The sequence below is a fragment of the Elaeis guineensis genome, chromosome 14 (assembly GCF_000442705.2).
Source record: "Elaeis guineensis isolate ETL-2024a chromosome 14, EG11, whole genome shotgun sequence".
NCBI lineage: Eukaryota > Viridiplantae > Streptophyta > Magnoliopsida > Arecales > Arecaceae > Elaeis > Elaeis guineensis.
In genome coordinates, this window is record NC_026006.2 from 49629423 (window position 1) to 49653616 (window position 24194).

Sequence of the window (24194 nt, forward strand, 5' to 3'; positions counted from 1 at the left end):
GCAGGCAACTTCAACACTGGCTCCTTCGAACCTCCATCATAGCCTTCTAAGGCTCTGTGAATGCCTCCTTGCATGCTCACATCCTCAACATGGGACATCCTTTCACAGGAGGCGATCTATCAAGAGCACTGCTTTGGTGAAGTATCCTTTAATCATTTACCTCTAATAGTCCACCGGCCCAGAAAATGACTGGCTCTATAATTGTAATCAGTTTTCAGTGCATTTATTGATTAGATCATCCACTTGGTGGAACGGCATGCTATCCGACATAGATCAATCGTGCCGATCACGATCCAGAATAAATATCAAATATAAAAACAAAAATATTTATAGAAAATTATGAGAATTATGAAAAAAATTAGGGGAGAATAAAATTATTCAAGATAAAATAACAGCCAAAATAATGGGTTTGTCTCTCCCCTCTCAAAGAAGCCTCATCTCACTAAAAATAATTCGGCCTAGTTTCTTCATCAATATTTCATTCTAAGTAAAAAGTAAACTCAAGTATATTAAGTCTGTTACTCAATCTAATTAGAGTGAAATTCACACTAAAAGACAAACAATTCTAACAAGTATTGGAATAGAAAATAAAAATAAATTAGAAATGGAATCTTAATACAAGTAAGACAAGCAATGGGCTTCCAATACTCTCCCTCATTGCAAAGTTTACACCAACAATGTCGCACTTATCAATGCTGTATATTGCCTTTGTAGCCTTCACCATTATTTTGTAGTATTAGCAATATGTAATGATTTATCTAACCAATAATTGAACAATATTTTTTTTTTATTGGCTCGAACAATTATTCCATCATCAATTCATCCTTTTCGATATATATCTTGAAATTGAAGATGCCGTATAACAATTCCTCTTGGCATTGACTCTATGGTCATTATGTTGAGATTCCAAGTATCCAACTTATCCTATAGAATATCATGTTGCTTGTTATTAGGACCGAAATTAGATTGGATGCGGATTGGATACCAGCATATCCATATACATATTTATTTTATTGGATAAATATAAATATGATTAATTATGGATATTATTCGGATACAAATATGCATATCTATATTTGTTTTAATGGATATGGATACAATTCAGATAGTAAAAGTATGAATATAACTATGGATATAGATTGGATAATTAAACTTAATAATTATAGAATCACATATACTATTAAATAGATGATAAATCAAGTTAATAGCATATTTATATGATAATATATTTTTCTTAAAAATTAATAAGTACTATATAAAATTATATGAGACTATAGCTAAATTTGGATATTCAGATACGCAGTGGCGTAGTCAGGTTTTTCACTCTGGGGGTTCAATATATAAATTAAAATAAATAAATAAATAAAAATAAATTTAATAGTATTATATTAATTGAAAGTGAGAGAGAAAGAAAAGAGAAAAAAATGAGAGAAAGAATTCAAACTTGAGACATAAGGGATAGAGGGTGAGGGTTCAAACCACAAAGCTAACTAAAATTTTTTATTCTATTAAAATTTAATATATATATATATATATATATATATATATATATATATATGTATACAAAATTTTTGGAATAATATTTACATACTCCTAAGGATATTGCATCAAAATTTGACGGTTCAATTGAATCTCCAATACAAAAAGTGGCTCCGTCCCTGCAGATACGGATCACACAGTTGTCTATTCATGTTCATATTTATTTTTTTCTTTCAACTTTTATTTATATCTAAATTGAATTGAATACAAAAATAAATTCGAATGAATATTATTGGTATCACCTTCAACCTACTTGCTACAATTATTATTTATTAGAGCATCAACCATTATCTATAGAATACAGCGACAAGCAAACCCATTAGCAACAATGCTCTTAGCTATCTGCCTCGCAATGTAGGCACTACTCTAGTCGATCTTTGTTGGATCCATGCCAAGAAAGCACCATTATCATTGGCTCCCAGCCACCATAAAAATCAACAATGATCTTATGGCCAGTAAGCTGTGCATCACCTTGAGGTCCACTGATGACAGAACGACTAGTTAAAGTTGAGATGGAAGATAGTCTTGTCAGCAAGGTATTGCTTAAAGCGGTCAATATACTTTCTATCCAAAAGACTCTGGAAGCTATTGATGCTCTCTTTCAACTCCACATATTTTAGCATTCTAGATGTGGAGCTTAGAGGATCCTTTTTCTTGGATAACCACTGCCACCGTCCGGAACATGTCCCTTGTAGCAAATCGATAAAGAGGTAGCTACTCTAAGAAGCTCTCCATAGCCATGGACTTGATGCATGCTCGTCAGACCATCAGAAGATGGATGGCCATGAAACAACACATACTGCATATGATGTGGTCCACACCCATGGACTCCTTATTTGATGGCTGTCCATCGCCTGATAACTGCCATCTACAACTACAACATACTTTACGATGCAGTGCGCATACACCATACAAGATCCTAATTGAGCTAGTTTTTAAGTTCCTTATATCAGATCACTTGTAAAATTCAGCAAGGATATATCTTAGCAAAGTACTTAATGGTGATGTGATTAAATCGGAAAAAAAAAAATGGCGATGTAAGAGATGCAACAATCAAGAATAGGATCGTATCCATTGCCAATCTGAGCAGGGTGATTCATGATAATAACTTAAGAAACGAAGTTGGTAGCCTCCTTTGTAGGATCATCCTTTGAGTTTGTGGCAACGTAACCATGCTTGAGATCTTTTTTTTTTTTTTTGGTAAGAACCATGCTTTAGATCTTTGACAACAACATTCTTACATTATCATGAGGGACTGCCTCTTGCAAGGCTTCATGGTGCATCATATCATATTTAACTTCAGTAGTCAGCCCACTTGGCCCAAAGGTGACAACCATGCCAAGCTTGAGGATACCAATCTGAACACATCCACCAAGGATGGTACCAATGCCACCGATCTTGTAGACATCCTGAAGTGGGAGATGAAAGCTCGATTGAGGACCTCATGAGCTCCTTTGTCATGTCAGGAGCCTCAAGAAGGGTTTGGCCCTTGCACCAATCAAGGTTGGTGGACCTCACCTACAAAACCAGAGATGGAACGGAGGAAACCTTCTCAGAATCGTAACTGACCTCTGTTGCAAATTCTACAGAACTTTCTGATTGAGAAACCTTAGCATAAAAGGAATTGAAAGGCATACTTCCTTCTGCACCCAAATCGTCTATTATTATAGGAAGCCTCAGAAGACTGCAAGATTGTATTTTTTGTTGGTCTTCTACTTCAGAGGTAAACCCAACATTTAACCCATCAAGCTCCTTCTAATTCAAATCTTTTTTTTTTAACCAATTTTACTTTTATTTTAAATTTTTAGGAAAATCTGGAACCAAAATCCATTCTTTGGGCTTACTTACTAGAACTTGAGTAAATGATTGCAAGAATATCTTATATTTTCTTTTGACTTCTTTACATCTTCTATGGAGATAATATTCTCTATTAAAACTTGAATAATTCATATTAATTTTTTATATTTCACACCTCATTTTCTTCTTTCAACATCTTTGTTAAGGAGAAATTATTAGACAGAATCATTTTACCATATAAGATATAGGCAAACCTATAATAAAAGGTCCACAAATCAGCCATTTTGATTCCCATTAAATGATAATCACCATAGCTAATTGTTCCTCATTTAATGCTAACTATGGCTAATCATGATTTAGCAGAGGAACAAACAAAAAAAAAAGCAACACTTTAACCATTCCTAGTTCTCCGTTAAAGGCTAATCATAGCTAACCATGATTTAGTAATAAATGAAAAGTGCTGATGGTGGCCCACCTTGGTTGGGGTGGGGCTCTTATAATGAGCACTTTCGGCCACCATCAATGCTCTTTGGGCCACCATGAAGGGCCCACCCCTAACCCATGTGGGTCCTATAGTTAGTATTTAATGGGAACAGTTGGCCATGGTGATTAATTAGCATTTAATAAGCAAACAGAAATGGCTAATGTATGGGTTTTTTTCAGATTTGCCTATGTCTGGGTAGAATGATTCTGCCGAATAATTTTTTTTTTTAAATATTTGTTATTGATTTTTTTAAGATATCCCATAAATCATGTTCTAGAAGATATATTTTGATCATATGCTTCCACTTTAGATAATTAGTGGTGTTCCACTTAAAAAAATAAGTTATAGAAGCAAAATAAGCTATATCGATCTCGATAAAATCGGCCATCATGATCTAAATATTGAATCATAATAGAATTCACACATTTGCCCACACGCACAATGAATTACTAGAAGTTCTATAACCACACCGAATAATTACCTTCAAAATAACTAACAACCAAGTCACTGCTTTAAAAATTGCACTTCAAAAATCTGATAAAAGATGTATGCTGTTTGACTACTCGCTAATCTACTTATATTTTTTATAGTATATAGAGGCATAAACACACAAACCATCAATGTCAAAATATATAACTTTGATACTATGTAGAATGACATGCTACCTATTATAGATTGATCGTACCAACCTAGGATCTAGAACAAACACCAAACAAAAAAACTATATATTTATAGAGAATTATGAGAAGAAAATAATAATGAAAGAAAAAATTAACAGAAAAAATAAATTTATTGAAAACTAAATAAAGATCAAAATAATAAATTTGGCTCCTCTCCCAAAAAACCCTCACCTCTTTTGAAAAAATCATCTCAAAGTTTTTTCACATAACAAAAATTAATAATATCATTAGTAATTGTATTGGATTGATGCATGCTCATATTAATGAAAAAAAAAATTTATTTTGTATTGTACCCCATCCATATCCTATGTAGGGCATTAGATTACACTACTGTTTAATCAATTTGCATTGTGTCTTAAAAATCATGATCTATTTATTTAAAAATGAAAGTACAATCATTAATTATCTTATTGCATTTAAGTATCCCCTACATGTAATACTTTTTTATTTCTTATTACAAATAAGTGGGACTATAATCTCATTTATAATAGTATATTATTTTACTATATCAGTGTGTGTGTCTATATATATATATATATATATATATATATATATATATATATATATATATATATATATATATATATATATATATATATATATATATATATATATATATATATATATATATATATATATAAAATTAAAATTTTGTTTAGCGATAGCATATCATAATATTAATATCAAAAAACTATTATAAATAACATGGGACAAGATTGCAACTTAGTATGCAACAATATTAATAATATTGATGTTAATATATTAATACAAATGTATTTACTAATATGAAACAAAATATCATATTAAATTATCATAATCATGTCTGTATTATGATATAGATTTTATGATATTGCATTTTTATAATCATGATTTTAATTAAAATGAAAGTACAACCACTAATGATCCTACTATATTGCATTAGATATCCTCTGGATACAATATTTTTCTATTTCTTATTATATGCAAAGATCATGATCCTGTTTCTTTATAATAGTATATCATTATACTATATTGAAAGATATGCATATACTATTAGAATTTTGTATAGTGAGATTATATCACAACATCAATATCAATAAATTATTTAAAAAAATTATTTGGCTCTTATTTATTATATTCTATTCTATATATGCTATCTATTCTATTATATATATTTTATATTGCATTTAGAGAGCAGCCCAAAAAAGAAGGAAAACCCACACCTTATACATCTTGCAGGTTATACGCTAGTTTCGGATTTCTATGGCAATATCCCTTAGAGTTCATATAAAATCTAACGAATTATTATTAGAGAGGATTTGTTACATATATATACATCTCTTCTACTATATGATGTCAACTCCCCTAATATGATCATGCTAAGACATGTCTAATTATGTGCATTTCCAAAACTATGCAAATCTTTAACTCAACTCATACTTGTGATGTGTAGTGGTGTTTAGATGATGATGCCATGTATCAAAGATGAGTTTATTAGCCAATTTGCATTTGTTTCACATTAATTGTTTAACTCAACTCATACTTGTGATGTGTAGTGGTGTTTAGATGATGATGCCATGTATCAAAGATGAGTTTATTAGCCAATTTGCATTTGTTTCACATTAATTGTTTATACATTAAAGACATTAATTGCACTATGTAAGTCATCAGATGAGTTCGGTGATGCTTTGGACATCACAACCCTCCCCAGCTTTGAGAAGATTCTACGTTCAAATTTTGAATGGCATTCCCCGGTATCAACACTTGGGTAGTTTGCATTGAGTAAGTCCGCCTTTCCCATGGATGAACTCTTTTTAACAAAGAAAAAATAATTATACCATGCAAGGAAGAAAGTTCTTGATGCATGAAGTTTCGATAATCATGTTCAATAATGATTCTTAGCTTTTATTTAATTAGATTACCATAGAATCGATAAGATAATAAAATTTTAATTAAATCAAACAGGGCATAGCCCACTCCGGTTAGAATTTTAGTCAAATCACTGGTGCAGAAAATCGTGCCCCACGTGTGATGATTCACTCACACGTGGGCTCGAAGATGTTGGTGAAAAAAAAAAAAAAAATTTACCAGCCCCATGCAAGGGTGAACAACCGCACATGGTGTGCAGTTTTTTTGTACCATGCATGATGTACAAAAAATTTCATTTTTGTCTAACTACTTAAATGAGTTAAACTGCGTTAGGGTTAGCTTGTCAATGATCGGTCCAACCAAGTCCTTTGAGAATTTTTGCTCTCTCACTATAATTTTTTTCTAAAAAAAAAACAATCTTTGTTTGTCCAATTCATCATGAATTTTCTAGACTAAGATTATAGACATTTAAAAAATATTATTTTTTGGGTTAATATTTATAATTTTTTCAATTTGTTAACTATTTAGTTATTTTCAAGTTATTTAAAAATCATAAATCAAAACGATATAACTAGTGCATGGTATACAATGTTAGTGTGCGTATGGTAGAGCTGGTATCAGTGCACACCAGCACGATCCCCATCATGATGCACCAATAAATGTACATTTGCAACAATGGAAGTATATATATATACCAGCGGTTATGATAATTGTGCAAAAATGATAGTCTTGTGCATTTATATATATAATATGCATGTGTATTAGAGTGTGACTATAGGTATGTGCCGGAGGCCATTTCTTACCTCTATTTACATAAGGAGCAAGATCAAAAATAAAAGGGTGGATGGTGGATTTTATCGTGCATACGGCATAATTAATAATTTTATAATTTTTTATTACGATGCAGTCTATCACTCAAGATATAGCTTCTGAGATCCAAGGAAATAGTGTGATGGCAACGATTGGTATTCAGCTGCTCGGCTGGTGTCTGTCGAATGGTGCCATCCAATCATCAATTTCGATAGTCGATAGGACGTTGAGTAAGTAGTCAGCCATATGTCAAATATTATATCTCATTGTAGGCGGCATGTTGAATCAGATCGATTTAGTTAAATATGTTGTCCTTGATCGTTCAAGTATAGATCGTGAGCTTCTGCTCTCGTCTTCAGCCCTCTCGATTGTGTTCTTTTTCTGGCAAGTAGATATTCTCTTCTAACTTCTGGCTATTCGATGCTCAGGTGTAGTGATTCGGCTCTCGGCTGACTATCCCGTCGGAGATAGACTGCAACAATACGTACTGTACTGCAAAAATAATATTTCTCAGTGATGGCCGTGTTGTTTCGTTTAGTAACTAAAAGTTCTGGGTTCATTTTTTAAGTAATGCATCATAAAATATGCACTAATTAGGTAATTAAAGTTTAGGTTGGCCTCCCACCATTTCTCTCAAAAAATATAACGCGTAAAACTAAATAGTAATAGTCTTCTAATTTCATGACTATTGGAGAGAATATTTGTAGGTCCTGTACTGTTGTGGACATTACTTTAAGTCCATGTTGGTTGGTGATCAGGAATATTGATTTTTCCATAATGGGGAATCATCACAAATAATTTATTCTGATTCTTGTGTTTGGAAAGATCTAGGAAATCTCTAAGAAATGAAGTGCCACAAACATCATTCTTTCAGGCCATGTTGGCTGGAGATGGAATGATTTTTTCCATTTTAGGGAATCATAATGAATAATTGATTCTAATGCTTGTGTTTGGATAATTCAAGGACATCTCTAAGGAATGCAGTGCAACAATCATCATCCTCTAATTTGTATTCAATAGTTCCAAACAATATTAAACACTACACTTTTTCAAAGTTATAGATGTCATTTAATTCTACCCCATGCAAAATGGAGATAAAGTGACTCTCAAGACCACATGCACAAATAACACCAGTTATAAGTCCATATGCCAGCAAAATGGTAAAGAAGGATGATAAAACAAATCGATGTATTAGATATGAACCAAAAACCACAGCGAGTTACTTAATGAGATGGCACAGGGGTTTCCTAATAGAATTTCAACCACTTATCGGCTGCAATCAGGTTCAAAGCTGCTGATCAACATGAGTCATATTAGAGAATAAGAGAAATTTTAACTAGTTCAGCAAAATTCGTGCTCAAATAGAAAAGATCACTCAAAGAAAAATATTTTTTTTAAGCATCATCAGAGGCCACTATCCAATACTTGGATACAACATTTCTAATAGCTAGTCAAAAATTTGGAGTGCTAGCCTCCCTAAGAACATGCCAAGGGCATATCATACTGAGCGACCCACTACCAAAAATCAAACAAGAATATAATATTCTTACATTCAACAATATTGATTTATGAGATTTCTCTATTATCATTGCCCTCCGATTATAGAAAAACACCAATTTATGCTATGAAGGACAAGAATATGACCTCTAAGGTCCATTTGGTTGGCATATGTTAAATTATGAGATAATTTAATAATTTTTAAAAATTATTTATTTAAAAAAATGATTGTGGAAGGAAATAATTTTTATTATGTTTGATCGATGAAAAAATTATTTTGAAAAAAGATACTGAAAAAAAATTACTACATTTGGTTGGTGGTAAATTTATATACAAATATGGCCAAATTTATAAACATACCCTTTAACATAAAATATTTTTTTAATCCTAGGATAGCATTATCATTTTCAATTGATTTTTATATAATGATTATAATCACATAACCCTTTATATAATATCATCTCGATCTTAATTTTTTTTATAAAAATTTTTTATTGAATGAATTTGGAAAGATATCATTAGGCTAGTATAGATGGTGTTGTGGTGTTTAACCGTGGAGTTTCTTGACCACAGTAGGATATAGGAATCAAATATACAGTCCATGCAATGAGTGCAAAATTATTGCTGCCTTGATCATATTTTTAAAATATTCCTATAGAGTAGGGGAAGTTTGGGATATCCTACCTCCCTGTGGGAAGTAAACTCCCTTGTAAAGAAGGTGATTCCCTGCAGCCTATCATTTTGGATGACTATTTATAGAAAAAGATAAAATAAAGTGTCTTAATAGATTTACATGATTTTTAACATCATAAGTCAGTGTTCCTAGGAGAACTTACAAGCATTTGAATTAGTTCCACCTTTCTATTTTGAGCAGATCTCTATTGTATGTCAAAAAGTTTAGTATTTTGTTGTTTTCGTATCCTCTTTTATATCTGGGAGAAAGTGGGTACTGAAAGCAAGTCATCTCGAGTTTTCTATCGTCGAGCAATTGCTCCTCAAAAACAAAATAAAAAAAAAATTATGGTACCAGCAGTCCAGAATCCTGATATCATAATATCCGGTTATGTTAATGCCGCTTTTGGCTTTTTTTTGAACATTCCCCATTACACTTTCTAGGCCAACCCTTTTATTATTGGACCATGCAATGGCCCTTAGATTAAATTAAAATAAAATAAATCCTTTTTTTTTTACATGAAAATCTTTATCTTTTTGTTATTTTGATGTTATTCACTTATTCTTGTATTGTCTTTACATTCTGATTATTCTCACATAGATGAGGAATAGATTGCTTTTGCTACTTGACGCTAGGGAATAGAGTAGCACAAACAATCCAATTCTAACCATGCAACACTTCCATTGCAACTTAAATCTTTGGCATATCATGATATCAGGATCATGGAGAGGGTTAGGAACCCTTTGGAGTCTTAAGAACTTCCTTCCTTTGATAATCTATTTCCAAGAGCTTAGTCCAAAAAACATTAACTTTCCATTCTAAACTTCTCTAAACTTCAATCCACCGGCAATCACAGGCCTGAGAGCATAAAATTAAAATTACATGAGTTGCACTAGGTAATTAAAATTACATGACAGTATTTCAGTCATCTTTTACAGAAAAGCACTCTAGTCAATTAACTAATAATATTTGACGCATCTTTTCTTTTAAAAATATAATAAAAACTATGCTTGTTTTGTACTATTATTTTTATTCTCTTTTTTTAAAATTTATTTCTATTATTTTTAAAATATAAAAATGAAAAAATTTTATCTTCATTATTTTTAAAAATAAAAATTTTATATTTTTTTACCATACACCATCTCCATCATTCCCATCATTGCTATCATTACAAACATCATCTCTTCCACCACCATCATCATCATCATCATCTCTATTACAGTCATCATCACAAACATCATAATTATTATTTCTTTGACTCATCGTCAGTTACCATCTCAACCACTATCTTTGCCATTCACCAACACTATCAGAACTGCTACCATGGTCATTCTTATCATATCTACTACGTTACGAGTGCCATCGTGATCTTTCTCACACCATTATTGCTTTTAATATCTCTGTTACCATTATCACTCTTAGTTACTATCATAATATTTATATTTTTAAAAAAATAAATAATGATATCAAATATATTTATATTTTAAAATCTATAAATAACAAAAAAATTAATTTTTATTCCTAAAAAATCAAGCTTATTTGGCATCATTTTTTATTTCAAAAAATAAATTCAAAGAAATCGGGGTAAAAGCATGTTTGATATTATTATTTTTTATTTTTATTTTCAAAAATTATATTTATTATTTCTTAAAAATATAAAAATAAAAAAAAATTATTTTTAAAAATAAAAATTATATCTTTTACCACTATTACTAACACCATCTATACTATCATTGTTATTGTTTCTATCACTACCATCGCTACTACCATCAACTCCATAGTTATCTCTATCATCACCAGCACTGTATCATTATCATTAAGGTAAATTATGTCTCTAGTCCTTAAACTATATTGGATTTTTTTTAAATGATTCTTAAACTATAAAATCATAACTTTTGATCTCTGAACTTTCTGAACCATTTTAATGTTGCCTTTCTTCCATTTTCGATGCCTTTCTCACATCGAAAATCCTATGTGACATTCATCGATGCTTATATGGCAGTCACCAGCGCTGATCTAGAATAAAAAAATAAAAAACCTCTCTTTCTTTTTCTCTCCCTCACGACCACCCTTCCCTCCCGTGACCACACCGTCGCCCTTCTCTGTTGCAGCCCCCCGACCACCCCCCACTCTGTGCTCATACTGCCCCATGCCCCCCTTGCCACCCCTCTCCGCTGCAGCCCCACACCCCCCTTGGGTTAATCCCGTCGCCTCTGCCCCTCAACCACTGGTGCCCATCTTCAGCCTCCCTGTCGTCCCTCTCCGTCATAGCCCCCACCCTCGATGCCCGTCTCCCCCTGCCGTCCCTCTCCATCGTAGCCGCCACCCCCTCCCCACCCCCTCCCCACCCCCAGCTCCACACCACCTCCAGATCGGCTGCCCCTCGCCCTCTCCACTGCCCCCCTTCTCCTTCTTTGCCTCATGCCGAGCCCCCTTCCTGCCGTCGCCAACATCCTGAAACCGCAAAAGAAATGAAAAAAAAGGAAAAAAAAAAGCTTTCCTGTTCCTCCAACGTCATCTAAGCTTCCCTGTTCCATCGCTCCAAGCCTCCCATCCTATTGAACCGGTGGAGGGGGGCGCAGAACTCGCCAACGGTGATGGCGGGTGGGATGGGGTGCACCGAGGAGTGGAAGTGCAGGGCATATGGGGGCGGGACGGGGGCACCAGCACACAACCCACCGATACCGGGGCAGGTGGGGGTGCGATCGAAGAGGGTACGATGTGATGGGCAGGGGGTACAACGGGACGAGCAGGGGTACGGTGGGGGTGTATCGGAAGGGTCGGTCGGAAGGAAGGAGAACACTCTTGGGTCTTCTTTATTTTTTTTGTCGTTGCTTTGCGATTCGTATTTTATCACGTAAACACATCAGTGCTACTTTTTCAAAAAAATGACCACATAAACATCGATTCAGCGAGAAACAACTAAATTGATGAGAGAAAGTCATTGAAAATCAGTCAAAAAATAATATTAAGACAATCCTAAAAGATGAGAGGACAAAAATTATAATTTTATAGTTTAAAAATTATTTTTAAAAATTTGATATAGTTTAAAAGTTAGAGATATAATTTATTTTTATCGTTATTATTCCACTCATTTGTCTATACTGCAATCATTATTTCTACTACTGTTGCTAGGAGTATCATTATGATCCATGTCACCTCATCGTTGTTATCACTGTCACAGCAATTTTCACTATATTCCACTACTATTCTTCTTAATCACGATCATCATATTTATATTTTTAAAATAATTAATTTAATTAAATATATTTATCATTTTTAAAATTTAAAAAATAAAATAAAAATAATTTTTTTTATTTTCTATTTCTGAAAATGATGCCACTTCGACATCAGTTTTTGCTTTCTGAAAAAAAAAAAAAAAAAGGAGTATCCAACTTTCACGATTAAACTATAATCCAGAAATTAATTAAAAACTATAACTAGATTTTATAAAAAAATTAATTAGATTGAGCACATAACAATCAACTATGATACTTGGACATGGCGGTGAGCAGGGAGAGATTATTAATGTTTTTTTTTTTTTGCCCTTTCCTCATAGGGGAGTCAAAGTGTACGTTAAGATCTCGGGAAATCCATCCCTTTGTAGGATACAGTATGGTCATAGATGCAGATAAGAAAGTAGTCTAAAAGAAGCGCATCAACCCAGTACCATGGCAACATATTAATTAGAGTACTATAGTACTAGCACCAGCACCGAGCCCACAATCCCAAGCAAACAGAGAAAGAAATAATAGTAATAAATTTGGAAAGGCCAAGCCCCTTTAAAAGCTAGCAGTCATAAAACTGTGTGACCTTATAAAGCTCAGAGAAAAGGAAAGAAAATGCTCAAATAGATGTCACCGCATTGCACTGATGAAGTGATAAGATTCCAAGTATGAATGGATTCGATTAGACATCTTATGGAGAAGGTAGAAGAGAGTGGTTTGTATTGGATGTGATGGAAAGGCATCTATCCTGCTGGTTAGCAGTAGTGTCAGCTCCAAGTCCACCAATCCAACCCATCCATTTTATTGGGAAAACCATTGATTGATTGGACAGCTCAGATCCAACGATCCACTTTTCTTGGTTATAGCACAGAATATACAATAAAAACTTTTATAAAAATATATAATGATCCCTCATAGCGTACATGCAATATTCCCCATGCCTCGTACGTGCGGGACTTGTTTGCAAGTTTTTCGATAAAGTTTTGTTTCTTAGCTATAGTTTTTATGGTTCATAGCATATATATATATATTTATAGTTTTATATTTGATTTAACAAAACCAAGAGGAGAATACTGTAGTCTCCATTGAACTAAGTAACAAATGGTTAAAATGTGCTGTAGTAGTTTGAGGCCACGTACCACCCATGATGGTGTAGGTCTCTTAAAGTCTTATAAACAATTAGATACGGATAGATGGCTATAGTAGCTAGCATAAAGAAAGGCAGTGCAGCTAATCAATTGTGACAGTACGAATTGGGTCAAAAGTTTTTTTTTTTTTTTTTTTTTTTTGAGAGTGTGTGAAGGACATAGGGCTGTGTGGAGGAGTCGGATCTGTGATACGAGATCGCTGATGACAACGGATAAAGTTTCACGCTTTGATACGGCTGTTCTCCAGACTGAATTGAGGACGGTGTGGGAGGACTTTGTATATACTGTTTTTACCTCACGAGCTAACAAAGTGATCCGATTCAGACCGTTCTTTTGTAATTAAAAATTTTATTAAAAAATCTATTTTTTTATATAAATATTTTTAAAATAATATTTAAAAAGAAAAATAATTTATTTATATATTTTTATATATTAAAAGTGATTTTTAAAATCTGTTACTAATCATTCTTTTATATTACTATTTTTCTAAATACTTTACTAAAATTTATTTATATTTCTCATAATATTATTTATATTTTTTAATTTTTAAAAAAATAGATGGCTAAGTTATTGGACATTGAATGATGGAGGTATTAAAAATAATAATTAAATATTTTAAAAATAAAATTAAATAATAATATTTTACTGATTGATGGAAAAATTATTTAGCCATCTCTTAGGTGGATAAATTTTTTTCTCATTTTCTATATCAATACTATCCATAAAAAATAACTTATCCTTCTTGAGAAACAATAATAATATGAATTAGATGGTCGATAAAAAAGTTGATCAACTTTCTCATTATATTTATCTACAAAAAAAGATCCGAAAGATGATCTCAAGCTGGTAATATCATGGTTATCCATCAGGTCTGATGTTCACCTCTTCTATTAATAGATATTGGGGGACTCATCACTCAAGCATTTTTCTGAATGGGATAATAGTATAAGAATTTATATAGATATATTTAATTTTATATTGATTATTTATTTAAAAAATTAAATATTTATAAAAGATCAAAAAATTCAAGTAATATCTTGTGATTAATTTTTTTGAGATCTCGAGTTTTTATAAATGATATTAAAATCAATTCAACCGATAGTCTATATAGACTAGAAGATAATACAGCAATAATTTATTTGAGACTGATCATAGATTGGGGCTGATCACAGATCAATTATGATATTTCTGAATGAATACATTGATTTAAACTGATAAAGATGCCGGGACTAAAACAAAAAGAATATATGAAAACCCAAAGAGCAAAAAACTCAAATAATATTTTGATGGGTGAACTGAAGTAAGTGATCCTGGTACAGACCTTACTGATTTTCAAATTATTGATAAATTTTAATAAAAATTAAAAATATAAAATTTAAATTATATTGATATTATTGATTCAGTATTTTTTAAAAAATTTATGGTCAAGCATATGATTGTGAATTTATTCATATTTTTCAAACACGATCTCATAGATACCTATGCATGAATAATTTCTAAATTATTTTGCTACAAAAGTGAAATATATAAGATCCAATTATAAGCTATGAATTTATGAAAGTAATTGATTTATTATAAATAATTTCATAATAATTTTATTTTAAAAATTTATTTATGAATTGTGAATTCTAAAAAGAAGAAAAAGAATATTAAGATTTATGGATATTGGGGCAAGAATCATAATTGGTCTTATTTTAAGAAGCTCAAAACATGCTACCAATATAGCAAGATATCTAATTCAAGCTTGCCTTAAAAAGATAAAGGATACTAGTATAAATAGCCGAATATTAGCTTCGTGTCACCATAGACGATATCTCCAGATAATTTGATCGTATTATGTTTTCTAATTTGAGTGTGATGAACAGTATAGTTGGTTAGATTGCATTTTACATGGCAGAGCATCGAAATCTTATAAACAATTAGATTTGGGTGGATGCTACAGTAGCTAACGCAAACCAAGGCAATGTATCTAATCAAGTGGGACGGTACAAATTTAGGTCAAAAGTTTCTTAGGGAAAAGGAACACGGAGCAATGGAAAAAAATAAAGAAAGGAACGAGAGAGAGAGAGAGAGAGAGAGAGAGGGGGAGAGGCATCATTCTCTACTCCCTGCACTGTTCCCTAGATTAGGACGTCTCTTCGATCCCTCCCCTATTTCTCTGCTTTAAAAAAAGGAAAAAGAGGACAAAGAGAGAGACTGGTGAAGAGAAAGATGAGAGCTTACGTGACCTTTAAGCCATGGAACAAACAGTTATACCAAGAAAAAGTATGGGCGAGAAGAATTGTAGGGAGAAGGGCTCTTGGCCCAATGCATGGTGATTCCTCGCTATACCTTTCACATGTAGGGCCCTATCCATTCACACGTGCCTAACTTCTTGTGCTCCTTATTTTTTTATTTTCCAAAAGATTATGATTCGAATAGGAAATTCTCAGTGCCGACTCATACGCCTCGCTTAAATCTTCCACCATCCTGTGTTGAAAGTTGCATGAAACAAGTAGCTTCACTTACCCTCCCAAAGAGAAAATAAAGTAAATAAAATGAGCCACTAATGAACATATAAGAACCGGAAAACTGCTACAAGTTTAAATTATAATAACTATCTAGAGTTCAAAGATGATTGCAGCTGGAGCGAGAATTTATGAACCAAAAAGTAGCTTTCAAAGTATCTTAGAACTAATCAGCCTAGCAATTACAACTTGTAGAACTTATCTTTCACATGTCCAGGAGATAATTATTTAAACTTGTAACAGCTTGCTTATTCCCTATATGAAAGTTCTAGCTATGAGCTATGACCGACTCATATGAGTATCTTTTACTAAATATTAATTATTATCTTTTTTTGAGAGAATACCATCAGTCATAAAGTCCAACCTTAGAGATGGTGGAATTAACACATCAATAGAGCCTTTTAACACCAACAATACAGCTCCACCCTTTATATCACCTTTTCATCAACCCTCCTCTGTGAAAAATTATGTCCTATGCCATACGCATCAACATGGCCATGCACTGCATCAATGAGCATGTCTCTTTTGCCGTGGATCAATCACCATGATGAGCGCATCCTAAATGAGGTTCATAAAAAAAAAAATGAGATGATTGATGCAACCTATTGTCACGTAATGTATGCAATGTAGGATATAATTTCTTCTCAATCAAATTGCGATGGCAAATGCACTCCATCCTCTAATGTTTGGAATACCTCTATGCCCTTATGTGTAGCTAGATTGCCATTGGCAAGGAGTATCTGATGTGTTGCCATGATTCGTTTCAATGACATAAATACTCCTGCGTGAATGGTTCAGGACCATGCAGGGATGGGACCAAGAAAAAGGGTCGCACAGTTTTGGTTCCAGCGACCCATGAACGAAGCATAAAGGGTTATAAGCTGAGGCTTTGGAACCCTATTTGCCAAGGATTCCGGTTGTATTGTTTGTGTGAAAGATTGATTGATCTCTTCTCACGATATTGACCGTTGGATTGGATGGCTTTCAAAATATTTCAATCTTTTTCTTCCACCCATCTGCCCGGATCTCTAAACAGATATTGCACAATCCAATGATTGACTTAGCAAAAGAAAAGAAAAGTATTCTAAACAAAGAATTCTAAATAAATATTACACTATCCAATGATAGACATAGCAAAAGAAAGAGAACCATTCTTTCACATAGATTATTATACAATTGGTAACCTACAACCGGAACCCGTTTGCCAAACTGATGTGAGCCTGAACATCCCAAGTCTCAGCTCCGCCCATCGGAGGCTCCTTTATTTTTCAAAGAAATCATTGAAGGCACAGTGTTAGTTCAAGGGAATGGAATGCAGTAGCATCTCAAACCAGCAAAGTTAGGCCAAGATTCTCACTCTGGACAGGGGAGTTGCTTGCTTATTGCAAACATATATAGAAGAGGAAATTGATCAATGACATATCCTTGCACAAGATTATTGTTTTCTAATGCTGGCATTTGAGGAATCCAGATATTAGATGTTGAAGTGGACTTCCATACACTTTTAGAGGATCTCCACAGGGCTCTGAAACAAGTTACCAACATCCACCAAGCATCTTACAACGTAATTGCAAGGTTTTAGAACTATGCATCAAGATAATTTGGGTTACAGCGAGTGCATTTCTGCCAACAAATTGCCTCAAAGTAACATAGTTTTGGCAAAGGAGATCAATTATAAATGTGTGATACCTCCATCATTGCAATGGTCCCTAGTGAAAACAACCGCACAACCAACCTTCTGAGTCGTCCAAAGACACATCTATCTCACCAAAAAACCATCCCCAGTTGAATGATAAATTCATAACGACCAAAGTTGGCAAATAATTAATTAAAGGCACCAAACATTCATCTGCAATGGATAGGACATTCTACCAGTTCCATTATTATTATTCTTCGATTTTTGTGACACATCCAATGAAAGCTTTTTAAAGCTCTCCAGAATCTAGCCTCACAAGACATTCACTTTTTACTCCATTCACATTTTACAGTAGCATAAGAGGGACCAAGCAACCCCTAAGTCCTAAAAGATAAGATATCATAATTAAACCCTATATAGATATATAAATATGCCTTTGACCTCACTTCAACTTGAGACAAAAAAGCATTTCCTCATGAAAAATTAAAAGGAAATAAAGAGAAAAATACTAAATTACCCATTTTCCATCTATATGCAGCAGAAGTACTAATATGCCTCTTCCCTGCACCCAGAGAACTTTAAAGAGATAGGCAAGGAAATTGAGGAGGAGCAACATAGCCCACAAAACCACCAAACAACTTGGATTCACATAGTTGAGCAGCTACTGGGATTCTCATCACTGAAGAAGTTGCTATATGGCTCACCCTGGGCCTGGGGTGGTGGCTGGTACATGTTGTAAATTGGCGGTGGTGGCGGCGGCGGCCGAGAGTACCCCATCATTGGCTGATATGGATGATCCTGCCCATTCATCATCATCATCATTTTCTGCTGCTGCTGCTGCTGCTGCATCATGGCAGCCATGTACTGCTGCTGATATGGGTTTGCAGCAGCCATCATCTCCAGCTGCTGCGGCGGCAGTGGCGGTGGCGGTGGCACCACCATCCCCCCTTGGAAGTATCCAGGTGGTGGGCCGCCGGCCGGAAGGCCCTGGATCGCAGCTGGGATGCTCCCCATCTGGCCCATGAGAGCTTGCATGTTCCCCATCTGGCCCAAGCCCATGCCAGGGAAGCCTTGGCCCATCATAGTGGGATTCATCAGTGGATGGCCCCCACCACCTTCCTTCTTGCCTCCACTGGCTGGATTGTTGCTATTGTTCCCACCATTACCATTGCCATTGCCTTTGCCATTGGAAGTGGCCTTATTGTTCCCTCCATTCTTGTTATCCTGTTGCCCAGGCCCACCACCATTCTTCCCACCACCACCATTCTTGGCAGCAGCTCCACCGCCAGCATTGCCGGCACCCTGGCTCTGATTTCCTCCGCCGTCGCCGCCTTTTTTCCCACCACCGCCACCACTGCCGTTGCCATTCTTCTTCTCATTGCCACCACCCATTCCCTTGTTTTGCACCATGGCATCTCCACCTCCACCACCACCTTTCTTGGCATTCCCACCGCCACCGCAGCCACCCTTCTTATCATTCATCCCATTCCCATTGGTTGGTGCATTCATGGGCTTAATCTTGATGTTCTTAAAATCCTCATCAAAGTCAGCATCAAATCCCTCCATATCATCAAGATCCTCATCATCATAGTCATCGAAATCATCGCCATCGCTGCCACAGTCTTCGGGGAGAGGGGCGAAGTTCACGGATTTCTGATCCTTTGGGAAGGGAAGCTTCAGGTCCTTCAATGGAGGCAGCTTTAGATCTTCGAATCCTTTCATCTGCTGTAGCTGCTGCAATTGTTGCTGCAGTAGTTGTTGCCGTTGCTGCTGCTGCGGTGGTGGTGGTGGTGGTGGTGGTGGTGATTGCTGTCCCTTGTGGTCTTTTCCACCATTCCCACCACCACCTCCACCCTTCTGGGGCTTTCCATTGTCCTTGGCCTGCCCTTTCCCTTGCTCAGGTTGTGGCTTCTGGAATTGGTTGTTGCTGTTGCTGTTGCTCCCACCCTTTGGAGCCAACAGCTCTGCATGCTTGCCAGCCTTTCCAAGCTTTTTTATGAGGGTGGAAGGATCAACATTGCCTGAAACAGTCACCTTCCCTTGCTCTGCATCTATGGTGGTGGTGTACACTCCTGAGATCAACAGTAATACAAAATAGAAAGAAGAAAAAAAAAAAAAAAAGGGAAGACAAGAATAAAGATATCATCAGAGATCTAGATATGTAGGAATCCAAACAGCTGTAGATAAAGGAAACATGAGAAGCTCCTTTTCTTATAGTGCTAAAAACACTACCCAAACAGAGCATTAGTGGTGGAGGAGGATGAATAGATAGTGGAATTGTACCATCAATTTTCTGAAGCAATTTCTTCACCTTCTTCTTACATCCCTCACAGTGTATGTTCACTTTGAGAACACAGGTCTGCACTTGGGGAAGGATACCCAAAAGAAAGAAGGAAATATGGAGGAAGAAAAAACAAATAAACAAACAAAACCATGAACATTAAGTTGAAATGTGTTGATTACCTTGATGAACAAAAGAGACCAGAGGCAATGCTAAATCTTGAGAACAATGCTCAAAATATAGCATGGAATAAAAGGAAACAAAGCAAAGAGAAATGACTGTTACAAGATCTTGAGTTCAGAAGAAGCAAAGGCGCAGAAAGAAAAACAAAGAAAGAAAGAGGTACCTGTATCTTGAGGAACTTGATATCGTCTTCTTTACTCATCTCTTCCTCCAAACAGAAGAACAAGACCAAATTTCTTTTCCTTCTTCTTCAAACTCAGTACAGCCTTTTGTGGAGCTAGGGGAACAGAGGAAGAAGAAAACAGGGCAAGGGAGAAACTAAACAACACCCAGGAAAGAGATCATTTTCTTTGGAGGTTTGTCATCCCAAGAGTGCAAGAAATAATGGTGGAGAAATGGGTTTTAGTGTATTTGAGCACCTAGAGGGAGGGTTTTAGAGAAGGTTGATACCCTTCAAAAAATGACCATTAGCCCTGCCCATTTGTCAGGTGAGGTGATGCAAGGGAGTTGGGGAGAAGGAAAGGGGAGTGTCCCAAATACAGAGCCTCTCTTTTTTGCCCTTCATTTGGTTTTAATACTCCCTCCCTGGATTTCCTCTCTCTTCCTTACCCAGGGAAAACATATATGGTTTTTTTTTTTTTTTCTTTTTTCAGGACCATCCCTGTACGTTTCTAAAATTGCAGGTCAGTCCCTTTCTTCTTCTTGTTTTTTATTTTTTTAATTGTATGATGATCACTATACTTTTACAAAGCTAGCAGATTATTTTGTGAAGGATAAACCCAATATCCAAAGCACATTTTTGTTTGATTGGACCAACATTGTGAGTAAACCTGTTTAAACCAATCTATGAGATCAGAACAGACCAACATCTCCTGGTGAGGACAGCCAAGAGACTCAATCTCCTTTTCACTTCTTTCCCTCCACTCTTTTCTCCACCAAACCCCAAAAACCCTCAAATTCAAATTTCTGCAACCTCAAGCTCTCATGGTCAACATTTTTCAAGATAAAAGAGGAGGATTAGATGTTTATTCTTGATGGTTTTGTGTACCTATTTGTTACCAACGCTTTGCATGGCTACCAAAATAGGTTTTCTATTTTCTTCCAGACTATTATTTTAAATTTACAGGACATGAGATTCAAAGAGTGACCGTTACGGACTCTTTCTTTTTGATTGGTCAATAATATATATTTTTTTGGCTTCATATGTTCATTGCCATAAACCTATATTTTGATATTTATGATTTTATCTGTAAGATCATTATTTTTAAAAAATTTTAAAGTTACATTTAAAGTATAATGAGATTGATTTATGTGCTTGGTTGCGATAATTGAGATATGGCAAAATTGACTCATGATATGTTTGGTTATTAGTCCTTATTCCGTGATATTAATTGGATTTTAGAGATGGAGGGTATATTCAAGAATGTGAATGAATGACTCCTATTCTAATTTAAAAAAATTTATTTTAATTTTAAAAAAATAAAAATATTTTAATTTTTAAAAATTTAATATATATTTTTTTATGATATTTAAATTTTATTTTAATTTTGATTTCATGCATAAGACATGTAGAATGATATGATTATTTTAATTTATTTTAATTTTAATTTTGATCATAAATCAAATATACTATGTAAAGCAACTCTTATTATAAAAAGATGTGGTTAAAAAAATTTTACGAGGTTTCCTCTCATCGTGACAATGATGGCAAAAACTATTGCACGTATTTATGATCAAGAAATAATTGAAAAAATAAAAAAAATAAATTCCTATCTATCCAATAAAGGAAAAAATATACTTATATTATCCAGGAATTAAATGTAAATAAATCCAAAATGGTTGCCAGTAAACGTGAAGGTCCTGGTTGCTTGTCGGTTTTTTTTTTTTTTTTTTGATAAATAAAATGAAAGTTGGAGGGGGATGATTCGGCGCAACCATCTCCCCTGAGAGTTCCTACTGCTTTATTACTGAGCACATTTGATTGGGCACTAAGTAGGCTAATTAGCTACAGTCTCACGAGCTAAATTAAGCTTCTTAGACAGCTTATATTTTATAAGCACGAAGACCGTTAAGCTAAGGGTGTGCCTTTTAAAATGAAAAAAATGATTAGTTAACTACCATTTATTGGCAAATACGATCAATAACCGTTGTTATCCTACTTTGACTATTATTTCTTTTGCTTCTCTAGTTCCAATCACTTAAAAAGGACTAGAACCAACCACCAAATACATTGAAAGTGGGTGTGAATTGAGTGTTTTTCTTTTGGTTAGAGAAGTGCAATTTGACTTTGCTACTGTTGCTACTAAAATCCCATGCCCGCGGTTGGAGGTGATTCTGATGGCCAAGATGATGGGTTTGAGCAGAAGCTGACTTCAAGAACTTGCAAAAAATCGTGGTTGGGGTGCCCATTTCATTTTTTGGATTGAATCTGTATTTACTAAATTTTGATCCAACCCGATCCGATCTATGAAGATTTTTGAATTAATTTGAGCCTTGAGATAAATGACCCAATCGAACCCGATCCAACTCGAACTCATCCCTCATCTCTCTTTGTTCCTATATTACATGAACGTTAATTCCGATTGAGCTTGCTTTAATATCTATTATTTTTTAAAATATATTTTATTAATTTTTAAATATTTATCTTTTAAACTTTTGTTAAAATATTTTGAATTTGTATTAACCAAGTTAGGGGCAATGGTGAAGAAAATATAATTAGATTTTTTGGATTCTTAGGTGAAGAGTGTACAATATGGGGGCTCTAATAGTCTCATGCATGAGGATCAAAATTTATAGTACAAATAAGGTTGTTTATAGATCTTCTATTTATTGATCTTGTTATTTATAACTCAAACCTGAATTGGCTTAGATCTGGATTGGAATCAGATCCGTATTTCATGGATTGGGGTCGGACTATACATAGACTCAACCCGATCCGAATGATCTGTTGGATCAAAAAATTTGATCATACATCTGACCCGATCCAATCTTTTGTTGGGTTAGGGTTGGATCCAATATTTAGATCTGATCAAAAAATCGGATCGGATCAGGTCACTCATGATCCGATCTGACCCGATCCATTTACACCGTTAGTGGGAATCAGAGTTGTACACACCTTGGAGTCTGATTGGATTTCGATTATTGTGCGAAGATTAGGCTAGCGATAGTTGTTTCCATTCGAGACGTGATTCAATCAAAGATATCTTTTCTTATCTATTTTAGATCAAAAAAAGTAGATTTTATTAATGAAAAGAGCTGCATATTTTAGCTAGAGATGGGCTCGTGCTGACCTAAAGATACCTCGATCGTGGATGAGGTAGCCACCTCAACTAGGACTGAGGTTCAAGCTACGGTCCAAGTGTCTCCTAGGAACTTGCTTTGGTTTTAAGGTGCATACCTAATATCAGACTAGCCGAAAACGATCTCTGTACTCGATGAAGTCCGATCTTGAGTGTCTTCGGTTGGTATTGAGGATATAATTAGCCGAGGCCGAGGTCGAGATCCACAATAGCTACCTTGCGGAAAAAATGTTACATTTAGAGGGAATGGTAAGGAGAGCTTTGAGATTTATTTTTGCAGTGAATAGTTTAAACAATCAATAGTTTTATTTGCATTGTATAATAAATATGATCCTCGAGCTTTTTCTGTGAGCTATGTCCTCATTGTCAAACTATTGACATGAAACTATACACTAAAAATATATAAAACTTTGTAACTATGCTAACTTTTGATTAATGATAGTAATGCTCAACTCTGTATGTGTGTATGTGTATTGACAAACTTCAACTTGGTCTGATGCATTTAAAGGTCACATGACTGTATAAATATTTAGAGGATATTGCAAAGCAAATTTGACACCATAGGCTGGCCATTTTTCATGATGC

The 24194-nt window shown here is 34.5% G+C and overlaps 1 protein-coding gene and 1 pseudogene across 1 annotated transcript; both read right to left on the reverse strand.

Annotated features, from left to right (window-relative positions):
• Positions 1 to 2493: 2493 nt before the first annotated feature.
• Positions 2494 to 10591, reverse strand: LOC114914786 (elongation factor 1-alpha-like; annotated as a pseudogene).
• A 7479-nt stretch (positions 10592 to 18070) lies between these two features.
• LOC105057777 (uncharacterized) lies at positions 18071 to 20860 on the reverse strand. The gene is made up of 3 exons (XM_010940471.4): positions 20474 to 20860; positions 20130 to 20205; positions 18071 to 19918 (listed from the first exon to the last, which is right to left on the reverse strand). The coding sequence occupies exons 1-3, from the start codon at positions 20510 to 20512 to the stop codon at positions 18492 to 18494; spliced, it is 1542 nt and encodes a 513-aa protein (XP_010938773.1). The 5' UTR covers positions 20513 to 20860; the 3' UTR covers positions 18071 to 18491.
• Positions 20861 to 24194: the final 3334 nt, after the last annotated feature.

Excerpts from the sequence above, each read along its gene's own strand:
- LOC105057777 (XM_010940471.4), bottom strand. The coding sequence starts at position 20,512 with ATGAGTAAAGAAGACGATATCAAGTTCCTCAAGATACAG. Across the intron at positions 20,206-20,473 it reads TCAAGTTCCTCAAGATACAG|ACCTGTGTTCTCAAAGTGAA; the intron begins GTACCTCTTTCT and ends CCCCAAGTGCAG. Across the intron at positions 19,919-20,129 it reads ATTGCTTCAGAAAATTGATG|GAGTGTACACCACCACCATA; the intron begins GTACAATTCCAC and ends TGTTGATCTCAG.